The sequence below is a fragment of the Seriola lalandi genome, unplaced genomic scaffold (assembly GCF_002814215.2).
Source record: "Seriola lalandi dorsalis isolate HSWRI2012SDOR001 ecotype SW California unplaced genomic scaffold, Sedor1 jcf7180002054910, whole genome shotgun sequence".
Classification (NCBI taxonomy): domain Eukaryota; kingdom Metazoa; phylum Chordata; class Actinopteri; order Carangiformes; family Carangidae; genus Seriola; species Seriola lalandi.
Window position 1 is genome coordinate 664147 of NW_019525462.1, and position 10289 is coordinate 674435.

The 10289-nt window shown below is 39.8% G+C and overlaps 1 protein-coding gene across 2 annotated transcripts; it reads right to left on the bottom strand.

Annotated features, from left to right (window-relative positions):
• Nucleotides 1–2898: 2898 nt before the first annotated feature.
• nrsn1 (neurensin 1) lies at nt 2899–10080 on the bottom strand. 2 transcript variants are annotated; one of them, XM_023430729.2, is made up of 6 exons: nt 9990–10080; nt 6566–6684; nt 6181–6273; nt 5929–6047; nt 5347–5534; nt 2899–5181 (listed from the first exon to the last, which is right to left on the bottom strand). In XM_023430729.2, exons 2-6 carry the CDS (start codon nt 6662–6664, stop codon nt 5078–5080), a joined length of 603 nt encoding a protein of 200 aa, XP_023286497.1. In that variant the 5' UTR covers nt 6665–6684; nt 9990–10080; the 3' UTR covers nt 2899–5077. The 2 variants fall into 2 exon arrangements, with proteins under 2 accessions (XP_023286497.1, XP_023286498.1); XM_023430730.2 differs by having other exon boundaries at nt 6566–6681; nt 9990–10074.
• Between the last annotated feature and the right edge of the window lie 209 nt (nt 10081–10289).

Below are 10289 nucleotides of genomic sequence, written 5' to 3' on the forward strand. Positions count from 1 at the left end.
TGACTCTAATCAAACTGCAAAAAAAATAAAATAAAAGAATACTGAAACTCCAGAGTTTGCCAGTCAAATTGGACAATCCACAGTATGTAATATGGATGAAAGGTAAGCGTTCATGTTTTTGAAGGGAAAATGTTTAAGAAAAATAAAAATAGTAGTGAGCCTAGGAGAGAATTTAGAATTTAAAGTAGAGTAAGTAACCAATCATTAATTTACATACTATATATGCAGTGCTGGAAGAAGTGTTTGCTTCTTTTACTTTAAGTAAATGTTTTTACATACCACAAATATTTAAAACAGCCCTTCTATTTGTAAGTTTTCTCTGTCGCTGAATGTGGTGTCTTGCTGGGAGCAGGTGGTGGTGATTGTTGATTGACAAGTGCTTCGGCCATCATTGTGTTTACTAGACAAGAGGTTATAATAAGCCCTCTGAGTCTTCAGGGAATATTGGTCGCAACAGTGGGTCACTATCTGGAAGTGAAGAGACAGGCTGGAGCTAGCTGGTTAGCGTGCTAATATCAGTTAAAAAAAAAAAACATGTGATAGAGACCAGAGTTAACATTGTCGTTTTCAACCACTGCAGGCAGCTCTTGGCGAGTAAAGGAATGAAGTTTGAGGCTGAACTCGTTGCTTCAAGACTGGTAAGTAAACAGCTGTTAATGCTAATGTTGGCTATGTAGCGTTAGCAAAACTTACAAATAGCTCCTTTAAGTTAAAGAGATGCATGCATACATTTACTCAAGTATAATGTATCAAACTAAAAAGAACTTATGTTATGCTATGAATTATAAAAAGGTACTGTATCTTTTATATGCTTATAGGTTCTTTAAATTTTAATACAGAAAGTAACTAGTAACTACACTGACCCAATAGATGTATTGGAGTAAAAAGTCTATTATCATGTAGAATAGAAGAGTTGAATATAATAGAATAGAAGTATTGCATTAAATGGAAGTAGACAAGTAAAGTACCTGAGAGCTTTGGTTTAACCCATTGCTTGAGTAAATGTGCAGCATCCACCTCTGGTTCATGTAAATAGGTATTTTATAATGTTATTGGTGTTACATGTCACTAAAAAGGCATTAGCCCTTGGCAACACGTGCACTCCATCATTAAGAAAAGGGAGGTGACAGTCTTCACCCCCTATAGTCACAGGACTTAACAGGGGGACATGGTGTTAAGTGACGTCACTATTTGTCAGACATGAGCTCCAAATCCAGCACAAGCAACTGATGAATACCATGCTGCTGATCCTCAGAGCAAGAAATTTACAGTAGATGATGTTGGAGTGTGTGTGTGTGTGTGTGTGTGTGTGTGTGTGTGTGTGTGTGTGTGTGTGTGTGTGTGTGTGTGTGATCATGTGTGTGCAAAAACTTAAGTGCTTATAATCATATTTTGAAGCAGCTTTTCAAATGTTCAGGACAGAACATTACATTTATGTTTACAGGGGAGATTTTCATCAGGTGAAAAAATAAATAAATAAATAAAAAAATTGGCACTACTAATTCCACAGTTAATGTAATAATTGCATTTTCCATACATTTTGAGGCCTAAATCTTCATTTAAGGAACTGAGATGCACAGGTTTACAAGTAACATGTGTAACAACAGAATGCAGCCAACACACTTCATGTTGATTCAGTCATTTTTTTCCTCTGTCTGCCCCTGAACGAAGCTTGTATAAAACAAATACAAAATGCCTCCTACAGGCAGGAAACCATAGTGTGAACTGTGATCTATTTCAGTGTCAATGATGGCCTCACCATCCTCTCAACCCTGCAGCTGCTCAAATTGGGATTCATGCAGTCAGCGTGTTTGTGACTCACCATCCCACGAGAGAGGGTGAACATGGGTGAGAGATAGGGTGAGGTAGAAGGAGAGAGCAAAGAGCAAGCGATGCAGAGAGAGGCAGAGGAGGCGGCGGCTGGTGTGTGTGTGTGTGTGTGTGTGTATGTGTGTGTGTGTGTGTGTGTGAGTCATACAGCCTGACTGGTCGGGGTGATGATCCTCAAGGTGCTATTTCTGGAGTTACCATCAATTCTGTCTTATCTCCTCCACTGGCCCCTTTCAGTGTGTGTGTGTGTGTGTGTGTGTGTGTGTGTGTGTGTGTGCATGTGTGTGTGTGTGAGTGTGTGTGAGTGTTAATAAGGCCGTGAATAGCACAGGCACTCTGCTTCCTCTACCTAAATGACTCTCCTGATTGATTACAAGCTCCTACACAGTGTAATGAAGGCTTAGTATGTTGGGACGGAATATTGAGAGTTTGGAATCCTTTATTATTGAAAACCAAATCCTATAATTACTCATTTCCTCTCTGTTTCCTCCATAAAGGGGATATGTTATCTTTCAGAACAAAAGACCCTGCTTAGACATTGAGCATCTCAATCTCAGATAATTAAAAATTTGAAAGAGGACAAAAAGTGTCAGTTGTTTAGTGAAATTCAAAACAGTGATTTTACAAGGAAACTAGAATGAGAATACATAAAACACTGAGAACTATTCTGTATAAAAAATACTAATTTGGGCCATTTAGCTTCATGTGTACTGTATGTTTTGATATGAGGATGGCTTACATAGATTCTTCACACATTTTGAGCTGCGAATATTTCAGTTTTATTGTATTCTTTGAAAAATAGACATATACTGTATATAGACAGTGATATATATTTGTTCTTTATCCAATCCTGCCTTCACTAAGTACAGTATAATTGTTTTTTATTTACTGGGGGAATCCACTGTTACATCAGGAGACAATTAAAGATAGAACCAGAGGACATGAGGTCAGAAGTGATTTTTCAGATTCAGAGCTGAAAAATCTCCATTTTGGAATTTGGATTGTAATGAAGAATTCCACTTTGGTCAATTGAAGGATTAAAAAAATAAAATCACAATTCACAGCATATGACTATAAGTCAGCACATTTATTGACCACTTACTGAAGTTTTGACCACACTGGAGGGATTGTTTACAGCTTGGAGCTTGGTTTTTCTTCTTGTACTGTAGGTTTGCAGCTTAACAGTGCTCGAGTAAGTTCCTTGAAAATGTACTTAATTATTAGTATGTTGTTCTTCATAGTTATAGCTACGTGTTTGTGTCGAATCTGAAACTAAAATGTGTTGAAATGACATTGCAGAACCTTTCAAAGTAAGAGAAGAAAGGCAGTAAAGAAGGAGAGCGAAGGTCATGAGAATTATATTAAAAGGTCAACTTACATGGACATAACGAGCACAGCAATTCATAATTTCATACAGTCAGTATCCAACATTGTTGCTGCATGGATTTGAAGAGAATACACTGCTTGGCAGGACCTGCTGCGTTGATGCGCAGCAAGCAGCTTGATGGCACTTGGACAGTAACTACCACTGGTACCGTGTGTTGTATCTGTGTGTGATTAATTCAAAAGATAAACAAAAAGTACTTCACAATATTTAAAAAATATACTCATGATACATGTAGACAAAAAGGTTTTATAAGCATAACCGTTAACAGCTTCTTGTGCTTGTATGTGAGCTTGAGCTTGTGCCAAGCTTGTATCAAATAAAAACCTTCCTGATGTAATAGCTATTTCAGATATAGTGTACAAGTGAATATGCAACTTAAAAAAAATAAATAAAAGTTCCATGATGCAACTTTCCTACAGTATTACTAACTGTATATCGTTCAGCAGCTGTGAATCATCACACACTGAAAACAGTGAACACTGTCAAACACGATGATGCGGCTGATGCGATCTCACTGGAGAGCTGACTGTGCGTTCTTCATCCCCCTGTTATGTCATGTTATTTGTCTCTCTTCACGCACCCTTGCACCTGCTCCATTTTTAAACACGCAGCACCTGTACTTTCTGTTGGTTTTTGTTGGGGTATTTTTTTTTTTACCAGTAACTGACAACAGTTTGATTCACAATGTTGCAAAAAAATTTACTTCTTTCAGTAAAGAGGTGTGTGTCTACCTGCTTCCTTTTGTCACACGAAGGAAAAGGAGACACAGAAAGAACGAGCATAGGCGATGAATTCTTTAGGAAAACAACAACAACAAAAGAAAAAAAGTTTCAAAGTTAGAAGGCATGAGGAATGCCTTATTCATCTTATCTAGAAAGTAAGCCGTTTGATTAAGCGACAGACTGTGCTGTTCTGCATGCTCTGTCTGGTTCAATGTACTTTTCATCAGTCTGTCTGGTCTTGTCTATCGATCCTGTCTGCAGATTTACTGAAGAGGACAAGGTCAGAGGCCTAATAAGACACGAGGAAATGTCAGGGTGAAATCTCCCCTCAAGGTCTGTTCTAATCTGTTTGTGTTTGATTTGTCCTGATGATGTGTGAAGCAAAGCTATCTGTTAAGACTTCTCCTTGTTGCATGTAAGCAGTACTCATAAGAAGTATTCATAAGCTAAAACACACGTGTTCATGTTGTGCGGTTGTGACTGGCAGCTCTGGCTGACAGTGAGCCGAATGTACATGTACACACAAGTTATTCTGTACATACAAACACTCGTCCTCTGATGTCCTTTTAGACACTAGCCAGAGATAATGGTGGCTGTGTTCAGCGCTTCTTTTGATCATTTCTGTGAATGGGGCCCAATCACCAATAGCTTCTAACAACACTGCATCTGCTGCTCCTCACCCTGCAGCGGGAACACCATCCATTTTTTTTTTTTTAACAAAATGGGAATCCTCTCGACAGAAAACCTATCCGTGGAAACTATGATAGTGTTGTTCAGCAGCTGCGTTTTATTGATTTGTTTCTGTGGTTTGTTTTTCCAGGTAGGACTCAAGACCTGCATGTGCTTTGTTAGGTTACTATGGGTTTTTTTTTTTTTTTGAATCAATAAAATAAATAAATTGACTTAAACTTTGTTCAGCTATATTAACTCTGCACCTATATAACCTTGAAATCAAACACAGCAAATAAAGATGAAGTAACCACTACTTTCAGCCATGTAAGCTGACCTTTCGAAAGAAAGAAATGCACACGTAGCTCGACCTACACACACGTGTACGCACTCAAACACAGTCTGCTCTCTCCTTGCTCTCAGTCCCCCATACACACTTCTTCGAGTGATGCCTTCATCTGGACTTCTGTCAGGTTTCCGACTTCGTGGTCGCTGGCTGGATGTTCTGCACTTTGGTGAGTGTGACCGGCACCTTTCCGTCTCCGGGGGTGGGTGCTCTCATTATGGGGGTACCTGTGAGAAAGGCAGTTCTGCTATGTGGGATATTCATACAAAACGATATATAATAGTACACTATAACAAAAGAAAAATAACCCTTTCTTTTACTGTTTGGCAAATGTATTTTTAACATTCAATCAAAATTGTGTTATAACGAGACACAGCAGAGGGAAATCTCACCAACTGTTGCGTGCAGATCGGCCAACCTCTCCTTAAACTTCTGCTGCAGATACAGTTCTTCTTTGGAGTAGCTTTTTGCGAAGGCAGACAGCAGGAGGCCCACAGCCATGGAGGTGCCCCCCACACAGAACAGCACAGCACCAGTCAGCTTACACACATCCAGGGCGCGGTTGAAACTAACAGCGTGGCTGTTCAAGACAAACGCAGTTCGTTCAGAGCATTAATTAGAAGCGTGACATCAATAACTGTGAACTTCATCCGAAAGTCACTGAGCGGAGGACAGTTTTTCACCTCTGGGATCAGCTGAGTCATTTAGGATTAGAGTTTTGAGTTGTGGTGTGCAGTCTTTGCAAGCTTACTCTGGCTCTGTTCTATTTTCGGTGGAAATAACAGCTTTCACTCAGGGTGTGATCAGTACTTTTACAATGGCTACCCATGTATGTAGAACCTACACTGCACTGTATGTCCCAATTAAAGCACAGTATTCTTCATTATGATCAAGTCTTAGAGGCAATAGCCATGCAAGAATATTAATGATTGCACACATTTTCCACATATGAGTCAAATGTATTGTTCCTATACCTGTCAACAAAGAGGAGATCATCCTCGCCAAATGCCTCGATCCTGGCTGGGGTGGCATAACCCACCAAAACAACGATGAGGCCCGTAAACAAGATCAGGGTGCCGAACGCGAGACAGACCTGGAAGGAAAAACGAAGAAGTTGCACGATAAAGTCTTATTTTTTGATTCCAGGTCATTGCTTGCATCTACAGTGTGGCAATAACAGCAGGTGAGATGTGGTTTTGTTTGAGCAATCTGAAGGTCAACCTCACCTTCCAGAGTAAAGAGCTCCACCTGCTAGGCGATCTCTGAATCTGAAAATCTTCATCACGTTCCCAGATAGAAGCTGTGCACTCCTCATAAAACTGGATAAGGGATGAAAGAGATGTTTTTTGTATTTTTTGTTGTTGTTTTTTTTTTATCGCAGTTCAAACAGGGAAACTGAAACCCACAAGAGATCAAGACCTAAAAGTTTCAAAAAGAAATAGTGCAGTGATTACGACAAGAGGCTGGGAAGATGAAGGGGTTTGTGTCAGAGAATGGTAGATATTTGTAGAAGGATGCCCTGTGCTTGTCTTTCTTTTGTGTGTGTGTGTGTGTGTGTGTGTGTGTGTGTGTGTGTGTGTGTGTGTGTGTGTGTGTGTGTCTGTGTTGTACCTGGTGTAGGTAGGAGCGGACTCCATACTGCTGGTAGTTCCCACTGACTTGAGCTTGCTCACCATACTCCGAGCCACAGATCTCTGCGCAAGAAGTCATCCTTCACATCTGTCTACCTGCTTGAGGTCACACACACACACACGCACACACACATACAAACACAGACATACATGCATGAATGCATGACTGCATGACTGCATTACTTGCTTTGAGAAAACCACCCACGCGGGTTTTGTGGACAAACTCTGCGTACACACACATACACTTTAAACATTTATACACACAAGCATGTACCCTCACACACACACACACACACACACACAGCGCCAGAAAGTTATGTAATGCTGTACTGAAGGCAAGGGTGGCTCAGTACATTGAGATTAATGATGCATTCTCCTTGTCTGCTATTATGAAATAAGCCATGAAACATTACATCGGTCCTCTTCCTCAGATTCAATATTGTGTCGGCTGAATACAGAGAGTGCAGACGCACGCAGAATGAATCTCCTTTTTTTTCCTTTCGTATTGCATTACGTGCAAAAATCATAATATCAACACCCTTTTTTTTCTCCATTACAAATTAAGCAATACAGTATATTTAGTTTGCAAGCTTTCATAGAAGATGCAAATTGAAGACTTGCTGTGTAAGGTTTACCATCTTACCATCTATCATCTTTCAGAAAAGGTACCAGGTGTCAGTAACCTGCAGTAGATAGCTTGTTACAGCTGGATATACATGATGTCACATATTGAACCTGTTACCATTTTCTTTGTTCTATTTTTTTTTCAAAGTAGCTATTGCATCCGTCTAAAAAAAGAAAAAATAAAGACAAAGAAAACATTTGCTCTAGGAAAAGTTGCAATTCCCTCAGTATCCATCTCAATATCACCGAACATTACACAGCTCGGTGCCTCTACACAAACACACATAACTATGTTTCAAGTTTATGGCAGCAGGCACTAAATCTCAACTGCAGCTTCTGTTGCACCACAACAGAAATAGACTGGGGAACAGAAGTGGGAATAAAACATTGATCTGGGGGTTGGCAATATTTCTTGTAAATGCTAAAAGAAATAATAATAATAATAATAAAAAAAAAGAAGCAAGATGTACATCCCAGTAACACATTATTTTATAATATTTTATGGTTCCACAGCAGCAATTCTGTGCTCTCGTGGCACGTGTGAGAAATGGATAAAAGAAATGCCCTTGAAACAAAACCAGGCGCTTAATGGGGTTTCTGGTTCATCAGGGCAGGTATGTAAATCAACGAGATCTCCTGGAGCGGGTGATGTGAAATTAAGTAGAAGTGGTTTCTCACCTCTTGTATCAGGCTTTTATCTGTAAGCACAAATTCCTGGTAAACTAGTTAGGGAAACTAGTTATTCAACTGTGTATAGGTATAGTACTAGTGAAATTTCCTGATGCAAGGTGTGCAGCAATAATGCTCCATGAATGTCACATGGGAGCAAATGGGAGGGGGTCTACACACAAAAGAGCATCTTGAACCTCCGGATAGTATTGCCATTAATGTCATTAAGGTCATTACACGACTCTTGTGTGTTTGGCAGTATTAATACTTAGTATCAAGTCATTTATAAAAGACATCACACAGTATCTTGTGATGATATTCAAGTCAGGTCCAGTCAAGTTAGTTTTGTTTATATAGCCCCAAATTGTCCCCATAAGGCTTTGCAATCTGTACAACATACAACAACCTCAGTCCTTCAAACCTCTATGTGTTGACTTGTTCTATTGGATTGAGCCAATGTCAGCAGCACAAAGGCAAAATCAGTTTGTTTTTTTAGTTATTGTGAACTAAATATTTGGGGAAGATCATTTCAATGTCAAAAGGAATGTGTTGCTATTGAAATCTATACCTCCTGTATTTTGTATTTTGCCTAATGTCCTTATGGATGTTCAGATTACTAATATGATGAGATGAGGAGATGGAGGGTGTCTCATATCTGCAAATTACTAAACATGAATTCACACTGTGTGCTATGGGAAATTACATATTTTCAGTCAGATAAGATAATAGGAGTGTGATGAGTGAAATGCTGCATTAAGATGAGGCACACTGTTCCAGTTAAGTTAATCACATTACTGCTTAATTTGTACCTGCTGAAGACTCCCATGAACATCTGGCTCAGCCCAGATGTTGTGAAGTCTCTCTGTACCCTCATCTGCATATATCCAAGAAAGTATAACAATTCTTCATCCAGCCAAATAATCAATCATGCAAATATGGAAATATGAGAGATTGTTTATTATGAACTGTAATTACATTCCAAGTTATTGAGACTCCAAAATGGCTTAGTTTCTTAAAATGGGCTATTTTTGTTGTTGTTGTTTTTGTTTTTGTTGTTGTTGTTGTTGTTGTTGTTGTTATCATATTTAATTTACAATATCAAGATTTTGGAACAAATTGAATTAATAAGTGCAGAGTTATCCAACCACTGTAAAGGGTTAAACCTGATGTATACATCCGGATATTTGATTGAATAAGATAGCTGGAATACAGTGTATCCACTGTGGCTAAATGAAAACAAAGTGAGCAGTGAAAATGGTCAATTACAAATTCTAGATGAGCTAACAGCTCACAGATATACAGTGTGACATACCACAAGAGAAGCTGGAACTGAAATAAACCTAAACCACCCAAATCAAACACACCACATGAATCTCGACCCGTCTTGACCTAAATCAAACCAGCTTTCTATAAATAAAACCAGAATGCAGAAATATAATCAGGAAAAACATACATGTAAACGCTCACAATGTGCGGTAAGCTTGCCTATACAACATATGAAGCGCTGAACCGGGGAACTGGCCGTGGTGCTGAGCGCCATTGTTGCCATCCAGCCCCCATCATCCCAGCAGGAAAACACACAGACGTAACATGTGACGCCAGTCTGAAAACAGATCTCATCCATTCGTCCTCCCAACCCCCCATGAGACGCGAATAGACGCACACAGCACCGCTTTCCCTATGAAACTTAAGAGAGGAGGACTTTGCATTACAGCATTTTGACTAAATCAGGTCGGCTGACGTCCTGACCACCTGAAAATAACTCTCTGGGGTGTGTGTGGGGGGGGGACACATCTACAGGTTCAAGCGTTAGGGTGAAGTTTGATTTCATTTGATCAGGATGTAGCAACACCCTAAACGCTCATGAATTAATACAGAAATCATCGGACTGAGTGAAAGGCGACGACACAAAGTTTAAAACAAACATTTGTTCAGCGTTATGGGAGCTACTTCCAGATGTGCAAGCTGAGATCGTATGCAGGGATGACATCGTCGACAGACTCCTTGCAGGAAATATAAATCCCTGGTATGTTATTCACAAAAGCAACAGTCAAATGCAGCTGCCACAGCGTTAAAAAATATTAATAAGAATCATTAAAATCGTCATTTACCTGTCATTACCAGCTCGGAGAGTGATCACTCGCTGCTGTTCCCTCAGCCGGGTCCCATCACTCTACAGTCACCTCTCTCGCTCTGACTCTCTCTCTCACTCTCTCTCTCTCTCTCTCTCTCTCTCTCTGTCTCTCTCTCTCTCTCTCTCTCCTCTCTGTCTGTGTCTCTCTCTCTATCTTTCCATCGATGATTCAGATTTTCACGCTGTCTACTGCGCAAGCGTCACATCCATGACAATATATTATGATTCAATGGCGAATATAAATAACCACAGGCAGGAGGAGGCTGAGAGGAGTAGC